Below are 19,496 nucleotides of genomic sequence, written 5' to 3' on the forward strand. Positions count from 1 at the left end.
CTCATTTTCAAAAGAATGAATCTGAACACTGCCCTCCTGCTGTGCGGGTGTGTTCTTGGGGTGAAGTTAGGTCATTGGGCTTGATGATAAAAGCTTTTATACACCTTGAGCCAGCCATCCCATCAGCCTGTCAAATCTTTGACTAAAACAAAGTATTTGCTACTATGTAGAATTAAATGATTAGTGGTTAATGTCAAGATAAAAGAATGAGAAATGGTTGGAATGATGACTCAGCTTTTAGAAGCACTTGCTGCTGCTGCTGTTCCAGAGAGGCCCAGGGTTGGTTCCCAGCACTCACAAGGAAGCTATCAACAGCTCTAACTCAGTTCCAATGGATCCCAAATGACACCCTCTATGGCCTTTCCAAACACTACATGTATACAATGAACGTATATATTTGTAGGCAAAAGATTCCTACACAAAAATTTAAAAATCTCAAAATTTGAATTTAAACTTTAATAGTACAACCAGAAGGTTTGGCAATATTTTAATGATATGAAATTATAATTTAAAAAAGCCCACTATTTTGAATAAAAGAATACCAAATAACCTCTATATGTTCACTAATGGAGAAATAATTAAATTATCTTCTATTCACCACAATGACCAAACCATTAAGAATTAGGATGTATGCTGGGCATGGTGGAGCACATTAAAATCCCAATACTTATGGAGGCAGATCTCTGTGAGTTCAAGGTCTGCCTTCATTTACAGAGGTAGTTTCAGGACAACCACGGAGAAACCCTGCCTTGCGGGGGATGAGGGGGTGGGGGGGTTTCGGAGGTAGGACTGGCAAGATGGCACAGAGGGTGAAACAGACTAAAAGACCCAAGTTTAATCTCTAGGACCCACATGGTGGAAAGAGAGAATCAACTGTTGTGGAATATAACTGTATAATGGTATACTACCTTTGTTTCTGCTGCTTTTGTTAACAATGCAAAGACTTGTTACATTAGTTTGACTAAATAAAATTAACCTGGGGTCATGAGGCTGAGTCAGCAACTAGTTGACAGGAAGTGGTAGGATGGAACTAAGCCTAGCGAGGGTTCTTAACTGGGGGCTGAGCATAAATATGGCCCCTCTTCCGGGAGATGCACAAGCAAGTAGAGGTTAGCTACTTATTACTCAGCCACTCTGAGCTAGCAGGATTTCAAGTCTACCTTTGTACCCAGAGTTCTGTAGGACAGAGATTAAGATAAAGTTTCCTTTAGTGGCCTTGGTAGAGCCAGTGCCTGAAGGAACACATTTCCCACCTGGTAGCTTCCCAGTTGTAATTGTAGGTTGGGACAGCAGTTGCTTAAGGTGTATTGAATGCAAAACAAAAACTAACTCTACTCCTGGAATTGTAAATGCATACCACCATCACTGGTTATTTCATTCATTTATTTTGTTTGTATAGTTAAGACAGGGTCTCTCTACATAGCTGTGGCAATGCTGAAACTCCCTATGTTGACCAGGATGTCCTCAAACTCAGAGATCCACTTGCCTCTGCCTCCAAGTGCTAGGATTAAAGGTGTACACCACTATGCTCAGCCATTTTTTTTTTTAATTTAAAGATTCACTGATATGGGCTAGAGAGATGGCTCAGTGGTTAAGAGCATTGCCTGCTCTTCCAAAGCTCCTGAGTTCAATTCCCAGCAACCACTTGGTGGCTCACAATCATCTATGAGATCTGGTGCCCTCTTCTGGCCTGCAGACATACACACAGACAGAATATTGTATACATAATAAATTAATAAATAAATTAATATTAAAAAAGATTCACTGATACAATGTTTGAGTACTTTGTTTGCATGTATTGGGAGCTACTGAGTACCTGCGTCAGCACTCTCTCGGGATTCAGAATAGGACTTCTATGACAAGCGAAGACAGGCTTGGGAATGGGATCTGAGGGGAAGAACCAACTGACTGACTTAGGCACGATTTTTCTGCAAGTTTCTTTATACCTTAGGGGAAGATGACCGAGTATAAGGGCACATAAGGCATAAGGACAAAGCATCAAGCATAAGGGTAAGGGTAAGAAAAAAGGGGTGATCTCCACAGAGCTCTCAGTTTATATGAGCAGACAGACAAGCTAGCAATCCCATAGGTGGTAACAATGGTATCATTTCAGAGTCACAAGAAACCAGTGAATCTGGCAATGAGGCAACTCATGTCTCAGGGTGGGTGTGGCTGTGAAGTTCACATGTGACTGGGAACACAACCTTGACCTAACCTAACCCTAGCAACTAGCTGGCTGAGTTAAAAGGAACCTCTTCCGGAGATCCTGCTTTTGACTCCAGCAAGGTGCCCAAGCAAGAATTTTTCTCTCTGAAGGTAATTTTAGCAACTCAGGCCTTTTTCCTGTATAAACAGTTAATTTCCTGAGCTATGACATTTTAGTTGAAACCAAGAAGAAGGGTAAATACAGAACATTAGTAGCCTGTTAAGTCAGACCAGAAGATAAATAGATCACCTTCCTGAGTCTGCAATTAGACATATTACTTCCTGTGTGTGTGCCTTGCAGAGCTCCAAAAATTTTAAGATTTAAAGTACTCAAGAAGTAGCCAGGTGGTAGCGGCGCACACTTTTAATCCCAGCACTCAAGAGGCAGAAACAGGCGGATCTCAGTGAGATCGATGCCAGCCTGGTGTACAAATCAAGTTCTAGGATAGACAGGACTGTCACACAGAGAAACTTTGTCTCGAAAACAACAACAAAAAGTACTCAAGAAGTAATAACATGGGCTGGAGAGATGGCTCAGTGGTTAAGAGTGATGGCTGCTCTTCCAGAGGTCCTGAGTTCAACTCCCAGCAACCACGTGTGCTCACAACCATCTGTAATGAGATCTGTTGCCCTCTTCTGGCGTGCAGGCATACATGGAGGCAGAATGTTGTATACATACTAAATAAATAAATAAATCTTAAAAAAAAGAAGTAGTAATAATATAACATCTAGGTGCCCCTGAACTATATATTACTTCTGTTTTACCATTCATCAATCTTTATAAAGTAGAATCTTTGAAAACGGAACATAACTATTAGGAGGAATATTTACAAACAGAATTCAACTTACCTCTCTCCATTTTCTGGATACTCAGATGGTGAAGCTAGGTCTTCTGAATCATGATTAACAGGAGAAAAGAGATTGCTATTGTTAAGATTTTTCAAAACCAACTTCTTGATGCTCTTTCTAAAAGTAGAGACCAAAAGAAATAAAAATAATTTAACATGTACACACGTGACCATTGTTTTAAAACCTGGAACACTCTTGTATACCCAAAACTCTCCTAATAAGTTGCATATATAATTTTTTTAAGACAAGGTTTCTCTGTGTAACAGTATTGGCTCTCCGGGAACTTGATCTGTAGATTAAGCTAGTCTTGAACTCACAGAAATCTGACTGCCTCTGCCTCCCAAGTGCTAGGATTAAAGGCGTGTGCCACCACCACTGGGCTGCATATATAATTTAGTTGTGTAATCACATCATACAGTCTCAGATATATTATACTTATATTGAACAATAAAGCTGAGAAGATTCAGATTAAAATGGAAAATATTCTTAAAGTTGCGAATATGGCACACATTTTTAATCCCAGCACTCAAGAGGCAGGCAATCTCTGTGAGTTAGAGGTAAGCTTGGTCTACATATTGAGTTCTATGATAGCCTGGCCTACACAGAAAGACCTAGTCAACTTATTGCACCCACCCATGCAGGGTGGGGTGGAGAGTGTCTATACACTGCTCTTGTAGAGGTCCCTGAGGTTGACTCTAGCTCCCATCACAGCAGGAAGGTTACAACCATATATAATTGCCTGGAATTATAAGGTCTCCCTATCTTTTCTGGACTCTGAGATTACTTGCACTCAAGTACATATAACACATACACACACTTTTAAATATAAAAATCCAACTATTTTTAAAAGACTAAGTGTAAGCCCAAAAGTAAGCCAGCAAACAGTATTCCCCCAAGGGTTCTAAGTCAAGTGCCTACCTTGGATTTCTGCCCTGACTTCCCTCAATTATGAGAGTATAAACTAGCCGCGTAAACCAAGTATAAATCCCTTCCTTGCCTAAGGTGCTTTTGGTCAGCATCTTACCACAGCAACAGGATGGAAAGTAGAACAGTATCAAGGCTCTTTTAACCACACACAAGTACATTATCCTTGCCTTCAAAATCACTCACAATACAACAAATAAAACACATTTTATATTTTGGGCAAAAACAATTTCCCTAATTGGGATGTGTGCACGAAAAAGGCAGAGTTAGGTCTTACCACTTTCCACCTTATTTTGTGGAGATAAGCAGACAGATAAGAAAATAACAGCAATCCACCAGTCTCTACCACTACAATGTACAGATTTTAGACAAGTATGTGATCTTCTATGAATGGCTTCTTATGTGGGTGCTGGGGCTTTGAGTTCAGATCCTCATTCTTGTACAGCAGATGGTCTTCCCAGAGAACCATCTATCCAGTTCTCGACCCATATGTAAAGATTTTGGCCAGGCGGCGGTGGTGCCTTTAATCCCAGAACTCAGGAGGCAGAAGCAAGTAGATCTCTGTGAATCTGAAAACAACCTGGTCTCTACAGAGCAAGTTCCAGGACAGCAAAAGCTACACTTAAGAAACCTTGTCTCAAAAACAAAAAAACAAACAAAAGCCAACAACAACAACAATTTAGCTTTATTTATTTTATGTGTATGATGTTTTGGTGCCTGGTGCTCAAAGAAGGCCAGAAGAACATTTTGGGCCCTCTGGAACTAAAGCAAAAGACGTTTGTGAGACACTATGAGGATGATAAGAATTGAATTCAGGTCCCCTACAAACGCAGGGGAGGGGGGAAGATGGCTGTGGGAAGGGACTCAAGTTTCTCTGTGCAGCCCTGCAAACTCAGAGATCCGCATGCTTCTGTCTGTGGAATACTGGGAGTAAAGTACGCACCACCACTGCCTGGCCTATTTCCACCCCCCCCACCCCGCCCAAGACATAGTTTTTCTGTGTTGCCCTGGCTGTCTTGGGAACTTATTCTGTAGACCAGGCTGGCCTTGGAACACAGGTATCTACCTGTCTCTGCCTTCTGGGTGCTGGGAATAAAGGTGTACGCCCCCATACTTAGCTTTTCCTAACACACTTTTTGTTTGTTTGTTTTTGTTTTTTGAGACAGGGTTTCTCTGTAGCTTTGGAGCTTGTCCTGGAACTAGCTCTTGTAGACCAGGCTGGCCTCGAACTCACAAAGATCCTCCTGCCTTTGCCTCCTGTGTGATGAGATTAAAGGCATGCGCCAACACTGCCCGGCTTGTTTGGTTTTTGAAACAGGGTTTCTCTGTGTAGCTTTGGAGCCTGTCCTAGAATTCGCTCTGTAGACCAGGCTGCCCTGGAACTACAGCCTGCCCCTGTCTCACAAATGCTGGGATTAAAGACGTTTACCACTATTGTCTGGCTACTAACTCACATTTAAGAAAAGGAGCTGTAATAAACTTAACATTTGCTGTGGTGTGTGCCTTTAATCCTGCAGAGGCAGGTCCTTCTTGGTGAGTTCCAGGCCAGCCTGATATACTGAGTAAATTTCAGGACAGCTAAGGTACACAGAGAAATCCTGTCTCAAAAATCAAACTTAGTTATCATTCATAAACAAAGAATTGTAAGTAACGAATTAAAAACAAAACCCACCCTATTCTGATTTAAAAAGCTACTACCTTTTTCAAAAATGTGTGTGCGCGCGAGCCTGTGTCTATCTAGAATAAAAGACTCAAAAATGAAATGCCCTGTCTCCTGATGCCAATTATCTGCTATGTAATTTTCTTCAGGCCCTTTCTCATCTCAATACTCTAATCTAAGGCATTACTGATGTGGATTTTTCCTATGCTTAGGAATAGCACTTTGATATTCCTTTCCTATCTTATTACTTTCTAATTATGCACTATTCTGTATTTACAAACAATACCTATGTGGCAAATCAGAAGAAAAATACAGATTCTTCTTAACCTGATCTTTAATATTTTTTAAATAAAATCTTTATTATACTTCTGTTAGGGATCCAAAGAGGGCCTTATACATGCTAGGCAAGTGCTCAACCATTGAGCTTAATCTCTAGGTCTTGACTATTTGAATAGTAAATACAAAGGTAATAATTTTGCAAAAAAATAGAAAATAAAAAATAAGAACATGTAAAATTAGAATCACATTCATCAAAATAATTATCTGAATTATTTTACCTTAGAATAATTAAAATAGGCTTTATTGCTTAAATACCTGTATTTCTTAACAAAAATAACTTACTTGGGCATGAATGCCCCATTGGCTAAGGATGGTTCATCATCATCCAGTCCATCAAAGAGATGTGATTTGGCTGTACCAGTTGTTTGCAAAGCCTTTGGTCTGACTCTGGTGGCAGGGCGAGGTGTAAGTTTATAATGAGTAGGTGTGGTAAGAGCCTTCTGAGCTGCTGGATTGGTTGGTTTCAGCCTCTGAAAAGGAAAAGAAAAGCATCAAGGAAGCTTGATATGGTAGTTTCCATCTGTGACCCAGCAGTTGCGAGACTAAGGCCAGTCTGATTGCAGAGAAGCCCAGACCTGCCAGGTCTATATAGCAAGGCATTGTTTCACTGTCTCAAAAAGAAGCATCAAGGAATATTACAGTTTACTTCAAATGTATGGCACTGATTTAAAAATATGAAAACTAGCCGGGCAGTGGTGGCGCACACCTTTAATCCCAGCACACAGGAGGCAGAGACAGTCGAATCTCTATGAGTTCGAGGCCAGTCTGGTCTACAAGAGCTAGTTCCAGACAGGCTCCAAAGCCACAGAGAAACCCTGTCGTCTCGGGGGAAAAAAAAAAAAAAAAAGAACCTAAATCTGATTAATTAGAGTTTGGATCCAGGAACCCACACAGTGGAAAAAAAGAACAAACTCCTAAAAGTTATCCTTGGATACACAGGCACAATTGCAAATACACAAATACATATGCCCACAAATGTGAACATACATGCCAAAGGCACACAAAGATGTTTTCATGTCCTTTTGTAATTTAGTGCCTTTGTTTAGAATATCTTAATTTCTCTATTATACTTCAAGGGAAAAATATCACCTCCTCTTGAAAAGTCTCATCAAATTTACACACCTACCTATTTACCATTCTTCTTATCATATCTAAAAAGTTCTGCTTGTTTTTGAGAGAGGGTCTCACTATGTAGCCCTGGCTAGCCTGAAGCTTACTTTCTAGCCTCCTGTGTGCTGCGACCCACCACACAAGGCATATATTTAAAAACTTGTATCAGTGCTCTCATAACATAAAAATTTGCCATTTAATGTGTCCATGTTCATTTCTGTTGCTAAAATGCTCTGCCAAAAGCAACTTAAGGTAGACAGGTTTTTTTTTAGCTCACAATCCCAGATTCTAGTACAACTAGCTGGGAAGTCAAGGAGGAAACTTGAATCAGCTGACCACCACATATTCATAATCAAGAACAAGGAGAAATAAATTCATCTATGTCCAGTATTCTTAGACAGTCCAATGCTCTAAATCGAGGAATGAAGCTGTCCACTTTTAGGCTGTGTCTTTCCATATCAATTAAGGCAATCAAGACAATCGCATTGCTGATAAGTCTACAGGTTAAACTGATTTCTCACTGAGACTCGAATGACACGAGATTTTTGCAAACTGACAAAACTAACGATTATAATCTGTGTTACCATTATCTAATTCTAGCATATTTCTATCACTACAAAGATACTCTGTACATCCAAATTCTTCTTCATCCCTTGTCAACCAAAAGCCCACTTTCTCAATGAATTGTGAATCTATCAATACAAACAAATCATAAAGCAACGTTCTGGCTTCTTTCATGGCATACTTTCAAGGTTTACCCATTTACTCTGCTCCTTTCAATGGATAGCAATATTTATTATGTAACGTTTTATTTACTCACTTATCAAAAAAATTGGTTCCTCTATTATTCCATGTACAATATTGAGCTACAGCACTCGGGAGGCAGAGGCAGGCGGATCTCTGTGAGTTCGAGACCAGCCTGGTCTACAGAGCTAGTTCCAGGACAGGCTCCAAAGCCACAGGGAAACCCTGTCTCGAAAAAAAAAAAAAAAAAAGTTCCTTCTCTTGCTTTGCATCCTTAGCATTAAACATGATGCCTACCTTACCATACTTAGGCATCAGGCTGTGTTGATAACAAAGTATTCATCTAATCACAACTTAGATTTACACAGTACCAAAGTACTAGGGAGATGGTTCAATCAGTAAAGTACTTGCCTTGCAAGAATAAAGACCTGAGTTTGATCTCTAAAGTCACATTAGAAAAGCCTTCATTGGGCTGGAGAGATGGCTCAGAGGTTAAGAGCACTGACTGCTCTTTCAGAGGTCCTGAGTTCAATTCCCAGCGACCACATGGTGGCTCACAACCATCTGTAATGAGACTGGTGCCCTCATATGACCAGCAAGGAGACAGACAGAGCACTGTATACACAATAAATAAATAAATCTTTAAAAAGAAAAGAAAAGAAAAGAAAAGCCTTCATTATCCCAGCTCTGGAAAATTGGAAACAAAAGAACTCCTACATCAGAACCAACTGTTTATTCACCAAACCTTCACCTCTACTTCTCCCAAATGTGAAATGTCAAAATGCAATGCCAATATACTTGGAAATATCTGTTAACTGTGGTCCCTTTGATAGATAAAACTCATTTTTAGTCTCTCTTAAGAATAATAATAATAAAAAAAATTACCTCTTCTTTCTTCTTAGGATCCGACATGGGATTCCGGAATAGAGGGGAGTCTCCAAAGGGTGAGTATGTTAGACTATTGAGGTGCTGCTGGAGAACAGCCTGCTGGGCAGCAGAAGCATTTGGATCTGTCAAAGCTATTCAAAAGAGAAAAGGATGGGGGTGGGGAGTTAAGTTCAAGGATCCAACATATGAATATCAGAGAACTCTTTAAAGAACTGCAATTTTTAAATGTTCAGACCCACTCAATGGTATTGAGAGCAAACTAAAAGCATAAAACCATGAATTAAATAAAAGTAAGCAAAAATATGGAAAGCCATTTATTTCATAAGAAATATTACTTAAAAAATTCACTAACTAGTAATCAAATACATGTAAATTAAAATAGCCTATAAAAACTGCTTTGTACTTATCTGCCAACAGCACACATTACAAAACAGTTATAGTTTTGATCTCTAGAACAAAAGGCAGTTTTATGGCATATCCTTATAAAGCCCAGCATTCTAGAGGCTAGGACACAAGAATCCGGAGTTCAAGTCTAGTCTAGATGACAAAATTCTAGGCTGGCCAGCTAAGTTAATTTTCTCCCAAAGTTTAAGAATGAATAATATTTCCTACCAGGCAGTGGTGGAACATGCCTTTCATTTCAGCACCGGGGTGGGGGCGGGGGGGGTGGTAAAGGGGAGCAGATTTCTGTGAGTTCAAGACCAGCCTGGCCTACAGAGTTAGTTCTAGGACAGCCAAGGCTACACAGAGAAACCCTGTCTCCAAAAAAACCACAACAAACAAACAAATAAAACAAAAACCAAAATAGAACATTTCCCATCAGCCACAGAAAATTCAGAGAACAGACAAAAGCAACAATAAAGATTATATTAATAATGTACAAAAATGTCGTGTGTAAAAAATAGTAAAACAGTGTAGTATACTTCTAATGATAAAGAATCTGATTTTCAAGAGAATCATTCCAAACATACTTGTCAAAGATTAAATCACCAAACATCTGAGTGAAAATAACTTTTCCTCTTACAAAGATTTCGAAATAGGCAAAAGCCAAAACATAGTAAGGATATCAACTTCTCGTATCAAAACTCTACATTCTCATAATGGGGAAAATGAATGCAGCAGCAACACCAGAATGGGGAGTTAGACTTTAAAAAAAAAAAAAAACCATACCATAGTAGATCTGCCTTAGTCAAACAAATTGTTAAAACTGGATGAATCCAGCCAGGCTTGATGCTCAAACCTGTAAACTTATCAGGTAGAAGAAGGCTTAAGGCATTGCTATGAGTTCGAGGCCACTTGGGATACAGAGAAAGAGACCCTGTCTGAAATACACATAAAGCTATGCAATGTTAAAAAAAAAAAGTTAGTTAAAACACTGTTGCTATTAAAGGAATAGTACAATATGCTCAAGAATTTGAGACCCAGAGGAGATAATAATGAAAGACCATATAGTAAACCATCTGAATTCAGAAAAGTCACTTAAACAATTTAAGACTACAGACAAGAGTCAGCCATGGTGACACATGACTGTAATTCCTGCTACTTGGAAGGCTAAAGAAAATGGAGGGGTGAGTTCAAGCAGGCGGTTGTGGTGCATGCCTTTAATCCCTGCACTCAAGAGCAGAGGCAGAAAGATCTCTGTGAGCTTGGTCTACAAGCTACAGAGAAACCCTGTCTACAAAAACCAAAAAAAAAAGAAAAGAAAAAAAAAAGAAAAGGGAAAAGAAAAAAAAGATCCTGGCACAAATTATAATTAAAAGAAAGACTATATATAAGCAAAAAAAAATATACAAATTACTTCTGTAACACGGCATTACCAATAAACAAAACAGTACTATTGTGTGAAGTTAGGCAAGGAGACTAAGTTTCATAAACAACAACCCCTTTGGTCCTGGGGATTGAAGACAGGGTCTCACACATGCTAGGCAAACACTACCAGGGTGCTATCCTTACCCAAAAAATTCATCATTGTTACTTGGCAATCACGTATCCCTGAAAAAAAAATCTGATCTCTTAAAAACTGACCTATGAGCCGGACGGTGGTGGCGCACACCTTTAATCCCAGCACTTGGGAGGCAGAGGCAGGCGGATCTCTATGAGTTCGAGGCCAGCCTGGTCTACAAGAGCTAGTTCCAGGACAGGCACCAAAGCTACAGAGAAACCCTGTGTCGAAAAGCCAAAAAAAAAAAAAAAAAAAAAAAAAAAAAAAAAAAAACTGACCTATGTTTGAGTCACACTAAGAGGACCAGCTCATAAGAATAAAAAAAACAAGGGGCTGGAGAGATAGAGCAGCAGTTAAGAGAACTGGCATTTTTTTCCCCAGAGAACCCGGGTTAAGTTTCCAGCACCCACACAGTGACTCAGAGCCATAACCATATGTAACTATGATAAGGCATCTGACACCTTTTTAAGGCTACTATGGGCAGGAGGTATACAGAAATGCATGTAAGCAAAACACCTATATGCATAATTGCTTAAAAATCATCAACAAACCCAAGCATATTTAGGAAAATTTGTTTTACATTGTAAATATGAAAACTCTGTATCAACTCCCCCTCTCAAAAAAGATATAGGGTCTGGAGAAAAGATTCGGCAGTTAAGAGCAGATATTGGTCTTCCAGAGAGGAGCCAGAGTTCAGTTCCTAGCACCCATATTAGGCAGTACACAAACTTCCATTCCAGCAGATATGCCTCTTCTGGCCTACATGAGCATCTATACACACTTGTCATACACTGACACTAGCAGACAGACAATTAAAAATAAAACGTCTTAAAATAAAAGGTGTTTATGGAGGATATGGCTCACTTGATACACTTACGGAGGACCTGAGCTCAGTTCCCAGCATCCACTTGGTGACTTAAACCATCTATATGTACAGTTCCAAGGAAACCAACACCCTCTTCTAGACTGTATGCAGCAGGTTCCCATATGGCACACATACATCCATGCAGCAAAACACTCATACACATAAAATAATCTAAACATTCTTTTTGAAGATACAGATAAGAAAGCTGCCATGTGAGCAAAATTTAGTGAATAAATACTAGTGAAACTGGTACTATATTTTGACCATAAGAATTTGAAAACATATCAAAGAGTTAAATTATGACCAAATCATTAAAGGGGTTATGAAAACAAAATCAAGTCTTTTTAATGACAGAGAAGAGACTAATTCTTTTTCTGTTTTGGTTTTTTGTTGTTGTTGTTGTTGTGACAGGATTTCTCTGTAGCTCTGGCTGACTTGGAACTTGTTCTTAGACCAGACTAGCCTCTGCCTTCTGAGTACTGGGAAAAATAGTTCTAGCACATCAATTCTGCTTAGAGTTAGGAAATAAAATACAACATTTGGGTAAAAATTTCTAAAGAGACAAGTTTCGGAAACCAAAACCAAATATTAAACTAAACCAAAAAAAAAAAAAAAGTTTCGGTTAAAATGAACCAAATGAGGACACTGCACTAGAACCTACAGGGATACCAGCACGACAAAACTGAGGATGAGACCTCTCCAAATAATGACTGAGTATAACAAGTCTAGCACCTTCTAACTAAGATTTTATTTTGATATGAAGGTGGACATTCTGTAAGCTAATAGAATAATTTTTAAATGGGCAATACTGTACAACTGCATGTCTAACATTCCCAGCACTTAGCACGCAGAGGTAAACAAGATCAGGAGGTCAAGGCCAGCCTTTGTTACACAATATGAGTTAAAATAAGGGGATTGGGGAAACAAAACACCAGATTTGTTCAAGTAGGACTAAAACACAACAGAAGAATAAATGTATAGTCCATAGCATAGTCCATAGAGGAATATAACTCAGCTGGCAGTTTGTCTACTTTGTATAAAATTCTTGGTCTGGGGGCTGGAGAGATGGCTCAGTGGTTAAGAGCATTGCCTGCTCTTCCAAAGGTTCTGAGTTCAATTCCCAGCAACCACATGGTGGCTCACAACCATCTGTAATTAGGTCTGGTGCCCTCTTGTGGCCTTCAGGCATACACACAGACAGAATATTGTATACATAATAAATAAATAAATAAATAAATGTAAAAAAAAAATTCTTGGTCTGATTGATCCCTACACAACAGCATCAAAACGGTAAAGTGGCATACTCCTGTAATTCAAGTACTGGAGATTGGAGGCTGGATAGACTATACAGTCACAGAGCACGAAATAAGCTCATGGAAAGAACAGAGAAATGGTATTATCCATCAACTGAGAATTAACATTCTATCATTTAGGGAACTTTTAAGTATCTGTTTTCAGACTACAAATTGAATAATGAAAGATGCTGGCAAATACAAGCACAAAGTTGCCAGTGGGGTTTTAAGTATTTTATTTTTAAATGTGAAATGGAAAAGATCACAAAGCAGGATCAAAATTTAAGAAATCCTAATAAATTAAGGATCAAAAGATACCTGAAAATTTTAGTATCAACTAGCAAATCCAGAGTTTCAAGAAAAATCAAAGTCTAAAATCAGATGCCTGAAAAGAGAAGCATTCAAGAAATCCTTGGGGTTCCTTTGATATAGGGACCTATGTAACTGAGGTTGGCTCTCAACTTGTTAGGCAGCTAGAAATACCTTAAATTCTTGATCCTTGTGTCTCCTTAAGTGACACTTTTAAGAGGGAGCCACACTGCCTGGCTTTCAAATTATTTTTAACACAAGAACAGAAGACAGTACTAAGTGACATGTCATATCAACTATCAATAAGAAGACGGGGGGCCGGAGAGTTGGCATAGCAGTTAAGAACACTTGTTGCTCTTACAGAGGACCCAGATTCAATTCCTTGTACCTATATGATAACTCAAAACTGTAACTCCAGTGCCAGGGATCCAATGCCCTTTTCCGATCTCCTTGTGAACCCAGCGCATAATTGGTATACTTACATACATGCAAGCAAAATATTAATACACATAAAGTAGTGTCTAAAAATTTCAAATATATTTCCATACATAAAAAGAAGAAAGGGGGAAAGAGAAGACTAGGGAAAGGCACTGATAACTCACTTGATAAAGGGAATCAAGGAAACTATCATTTAGTAGACAGAATCAGTACACACAGCTTAAATGTATAATGATCTCAAAATGTAGTACAAGTGTTGGGAGAAGACAGCTCATGAGTTTAGTCATTCCTGGCTGAGCAGGACGGCACGTGCCTATATCTGGGAGGCGAAAGAAGGCCTGTTCTACAGAGTGAGTATTAGGACAGCCAGAGCTACACAGAGAAACACTGCTAAAACAAACAACCGAAGAATAAAAACAAAATCAAACCTCCTTTTTGGGGGCCAGAGAGACAGTTCAGCATTTAAGAGCACTGGTTCTTCCTACAGGACTTAGGTTTGGTTCTCAGCACCTATAGGATAGCTCACAACTATTTTCAATTCAAGGGAATTTGATGATATTTTCTGACCTTCATATAAAATAAAATTATAAAGTCTTTAAAAAAAATCCAACTCATTTCTTTCTAACTCACACTATTACTCCAGGTGATACTAGGTTTTCTAGTGACACACAGTTTATATAGATATTTTCACACTAAGATAACTTTTAGTTAGAAATAAGGCGGAAGATACTGTGAAAACTAAGGAAGTATATTCACATGAATGCAGTACATAAAATATCTCAACCGATAAAAGTAAAACTTAGGAAACAAAACAACAGAGATAGGTAAGTGAGCTAACACCTCTATTTTTAACAAGTTAAATTTACGTATATTAAAACAAAACACAGCATACAAACACATTACATAGTAAAATAAACTTCATTATATGCTAAATAAATTTAAAATAATAACAAAATGATTTCTAAGAAGACCAAGCCTAGGAATAAGGCGATAAAGAAGACCAGAGTCTGAGCACATCTATATTACACGGTGTTTAATGATGTGCATATGCACACTGCTTTAGTAGAGACGGGACAGTAAAAAAAATCAAGTCAGCAAGCTAAGTATTAGCAAGAAATAAACTGTAAAGCCTTCTAAAGTGACTGGCACTTACCTACTGGGGCCTGGGGGGCGCCAAAGCCCAAAATGGCTGTCGTAGTATTAAATCCAGGGGCCCCAAAGGCTCCTGTACCAAGAGGCCCTCCAATCTTAGGTTGGCTGTTTCCAAACAAAGATGCCTGTCCAGCACCAAGAGCTATGGAGACAAGAGGAAAGAACAAGTGCCACAGAAGATCCTTTGACTACTGTGCCAGTGGTCAGTTACTTAAAGATACAATACATTTGGAAGCTTCATCACGAGCAGTCATTTCGAGGAAAGAACTACTGTGGTAGACACTGACTCACACCAGGCACTGGACTGGGTACAGCAGAGGCAAAACCATCATTCACTGTGTTAGTTCCCTCAACTACAACACGTGACAGATAACTTATTCTTCTAATAGTTAAAACAAATACATTTCTCATTACATTTCCAAGAAACATGGTACCTATCAAACACACAGACTATTAACTGATATATCTAAAGCAGGAGTGCTTGTTCCATTTGAGATCAAAGTTACAAAAGTTGTGATAGGAAAAAGAGTCAGACAGAGTGACCAAGACATCAACATTAACTACAACTCTACTGAAACAGATTTACAATTAGTTAAAAAAAAAAACAGTTCCATATGTATTTTAGTATTTACAAATCAAAATACTTAGTTGACCCAATCACAATGCCAGTTTACAAAAATTATTTATGTGTATGTGTGTTTTCCCCTGCCATGTATATCTATGCAAGTCTGGTGCTCATGGAAGTCAGAAGAGGTCATCAAAAATCCTGCAACTGGAGTTGCAGACAGTGGAGCTACTGGGAATCAAACCCAGGACCTCTGAAAAAGCAGCAATGCTCTCTCTTAACCACTGAGCCATCTCTCCAGCCTCAATGTAAATATTTTAAACTGGCATAGAAATTAAACTACAGGAAATCAAATTATCTCCTTTGAATGGTTAAGAAAGAGTAACACTTTTAATTATATTATAAATCTCCTGAAAACGACTTTAACTAAACAAACTTTTTTCTTCGAAATGCCCAATGTAAGAATTAAATATATTCAAGTTTTAACAGGAACTAGACTGGTTGGAATAAAGTTCATTCCTCTACCTAAATCCTGGAATCACAGATATGCACCAGCATTATCTCAGTGAGCACTTGTTGATGACAATACGCACATGGTGATTCAACAGTCTGTAACTCCACTCAGGCCCTTCTGACCTTCACTGGCACAGTCATGCACATACGTACATGCAGGCAAAACTCATACACGTAAAGTTATAAATAGATCTTGAAATATTTTAATGTAGAAGAGAAATTATTTTCTATTTGTAATTATTTAGTGTCTCTGTGTCTGGGGAATCAAATTCTACTTAAAGAAAGGCTTTTCAATTTAACTTAAACATTAAAAAAAAAACTAAAAAAAGACAAAACCCAAAGACCCATTACTAGAAATATACTTCTACTGAGGAATGAGTTTGAATCTCCATCACTCAAAAGGAAACTGCAAATGACACCCATTTAGCTCATGTTCTCCCCACAAACAGTACTGAGCTCTATAGTGTTAGTTTACATATAATACGTGAAATGCAGAATTCAAATTTAAGAACATATTCTTAAAACTCAAAGTCTGTTTTAGTAAATATAATAGTCATAGAATCTATATTTGCTTGACAACTTATACCACCCAAATTCCCATATATAATTTATTCCTACTAAAATTAAAAGTGTAAAATTCTTTACTGATTTTGTCTTTTAGTTTATTTATATGGAAAAGGCATGAATAAGGAATATATAGCAAAAAAATGTGATCTGTAAACTATGAAGAAAAAGACAAAATATCGAAAGTTAAACTATTAAATTGTGGAATTAAGAGATAATATTAGAAAAAAATGGCACAGGATATTTTATTATTAATATTTTTTGAATGCAGGGATTCTATTTTTTTGTTTGATGTCCAGTGGTGTTTTGCCATGGGTGAAACATCCCCTGGAACTGGAATTACAGGTAGTTTTGAGCCGCCATGTGAGTGCTGGAAAGTGCTCTTAACCACTGAACTATCTCTCCAGTCCCACTACAGAACATTTTAAAAGCCTGAACTAAAGGCAAAGGACACTGGTAATCATAATCCTCAAGATACGGATTACAGAGGGCTGGAGAGATGGCTCAGTGGTTAAGAGCATTGCCTGCTCTTCCAAAGGTCCTGAGTTCAATTCCCAGCAACCACATGGTGGCTCACAACCATGTAATGGGGTCTGGTGCCCTCTTCTGGCCTGCAGACATACACACAGACAGAATATTGTATACATAATAAATAAATAAATTTATAAGATACGGATTACATTTCAAACAGAAATGTAATCATACAAGAATCAAACTCAAACATGAGGAAAACTTGCATATAAGTAAAATTAAATGACTGACAAAATAAATCTGAATGGAAATACAGATAATTTTGTGACTTTATAATGGTCATTTTTGGCAGAAATAAGGCTTTGATTTTTGACTTTGAAGGCTTTCTCAGTTATTGATATCAAGCTCACCTACAGGCAAAGCTGTATGCTCTGAACATGCTTAATGTAATCGAGGAAAAGTTATGACAGGTTAACTGCATTAAACACATTTTTTTTTTTCGAGACAGGGTTTCTCTGTGGTTTTGGTTCCTGTCCTGGAACTAGCTCTTGTAGACTGGGCTGGTCTCGAACTCACAGAGATATGCCTGCCTCTGCCTCCCAAGTGCTGGGATTAAAGGCGAACGCCATCAACGCCCGGCTTAAACACATTATTTTCAACTGATGATACGATTATCAAGATGTGACCAAATTATAAGTCACTGGAAAACTGCATGGCTAAACTAAATTCTCACCCAAGTCTTATGTTTATTCTCACAGACCCTTTGGAGATAAAAGCCCCTTTGGTAGTAGCACTCATCTGTAATCTAGTACCCAAAGGCAGAAGCAGGACAGCAATTGAAGCCCAGGTGTGCTATAAGAGATATTGTTTAAAAATAACAACAAAGAGTGGGTGGGAATGTAGCTCAGCTGGTAGACCTCTTCTCTAATGTGCATTAAACCTTTGGTTGAATCCCACAGCACCACATAAACAGCGTGGCAGCACAGGCTTGCCATTCTAACACTTGGAGGAGAAAAGTCAGATCAGACTACTCCTTTGAGGGGGTGGGGCCATGGTGATACACACCTTTAATACCAGTGTTCCAGAGAAAAAGAAGGATCTCTTGAGTTCAAGGCCACCCTGCCAGCAAGACACAAGAGACTTTGTCTTAAAACAAACAAACAAAAAGAAGCCAGGCAGTGGTGGTGGTGGTGGTATAGGGCTTTAATCATAGCACTTGGGAGGCAGAGGCAGGAGGATCTGTATGAGTTTGAGGCCAGCCTGGTCTACAGAGCAAGTTCCAAAACAGCCAGCCAGGGCTACACAGAGAAACCCTGTCTCAAAGAAAGGAAGGAAGGAAGGAAGGAAGGAAGGAAGGGAGGGAGGGAGGGAGGGAGGGAGGGAAAGAAAGACAGACAGAAGGGGGGGAGAAAAAGGAAAGGAAAAAGAGGAAATTCAAAGTGGTTTGTTGTGGTAGAACACATCTTTAGTAACTCAGGTAACTCATCAACACAGAGTTAAAGAGTAGACTTTGAATCAAATAACCAAAAATAGCCAAATTGTCACAAAGCAGAGGCAGGAGCATAGACTTTTAAAAGCCCTTTTAAGGCCCAGCATGGCGGAGCATGGCTTAAATGCTAGCAACCAGGAGGTGCAAACAGGTAAACCTCTCTGAGTTTGAGGGCAGTCTATTTAGGGAGTTACAAGACAGCTAAGGACTACATATTAAGACTCTGTCTCAAAATAATTAATTAATTAAAATTAAAAGCTAAAGGCTTGCCTGGGGTAAAAGGTCAGTTGAAAAGAGTGCTTGCCCAGCAAGTCAAAGACCTGGGTTCAACCTCTAACCCCCCCAGAATGCACACTACCCAGGAATCTAAGATATTATTGCTTGAGACCAGAAGTTCAAGACCAGAATGGGAAAAAAATAGTAACACAAAAAGGGGAGGGAGGGTAGAGATAAAATTCTACCATATAGCCATGAAAAACAATAATATATACATAATAAACATAATTTATGCTTTTTGTTTGTATTGAGTTATACATTTTTCTTCACTCCCCTTTCTTCCTCTCCACTCTCCTTCTGCCCTGTTCCATGATCCTCACGCTCCCAATTTACTCAAGAGATTTTGTTTTTTTCAACTTGCATAATTTATTAAAAATAAGTCATGATTGCCAGGTGGTGGTGCAAGCCTTTAATCCAAGCACCCAGGAAGCAGAGGCAGGGGATCTCTGGCAGTTCAACGCCAGCGGCCAGCCTGGTCTACAAGAGCTAGTTCCAGGACAGGCTCCAAAGCTACAGAAAACCCTGTCTCGAAAAACCAAAAAAAAAAAAAAAAAAAGCATGATCAAATACATAGAATAGAAAGATTCAAACAACCAACAGGTTTACATCACTGATCATTGGAATACACAAATTTCCACTACCACATGGGCAAAATGAAGTCCAATAAGGGATCTTATGAATGTTATGAATACTGGCTGTACTTCCAGAGGGTCCAAGGTTCAGTTCCCAGCACCCATATGGCAGCTCACGATCACCTGTAACACTACTTCCAAGTGTCCTCTTCTGGCCTCTGGGAGCACATGCATGCAGATATACAGGCAAGCAAGACATCCATCCATATAATAATAAATATTTTAAAAAAATAGAGGCCCAATGAGCTCATGTGATAACATATGCTATA

General features: G+C 38.8%; 1 protein-coding gene across 7 annotated transcripts in view; it reads right to left on the minus strand.

Annotated features, from left to right (window-relative positions):
- Positions 1 to 19,496, minus strand: part of Nup98 (nucleoporin 98 and 96 precursor) — a 95,237-nt gene that overhangs the window by 38,687 nt on the left and 37,054 nt on the right. For 5 of the 7 annotated variants that reach the window (XM_041675971.1, XM_041675970.1, XM_041675969.1 and 2 more), the window contains exons 12-15: positions 14,719 to 14,859; positions 8,717 to 8,850; positions 6,260 to 6,447; positions 3,055 to 3,171 (exon numbers count right to left, since the gene is read on the minus strand). In XM_041675971.1, coding sequence (XP_041531905.1) covers positions 3,055 to 3,171; positions 6,260 to 6,447; positions 8,717 to 8,850; positions 14,719 to 14,859 — 580 coding nt within the window. The remainder of the gene's footprint in view (positions 1 to 3,054; positions 3,172 to 6,259; positions 6,448 to 8,716; positions 8,851 to 14,718; positions 14,860 to 19,496) is intronic. The other 2 variants (XM_041675973.1, XM_041675972.1) reach the window with 1 other exon arrangement.

Source organism: Microtus oregoni, unplaced genomic scaffold (genome assembly GCF_018167655.1).
Source record: "Microtus oregoni isolate MIOR12 unplaced genomic scaffold, Mior012 000027F_ref0000203, whole genome shotgun sequence".
In the NCBI taxonomy this organism is placed as follows: Eukaryota; Metazoa; Chordata; class Mammalia; order Rodentia; family Cricetidae; genus Microtus; species Microtus oregoni.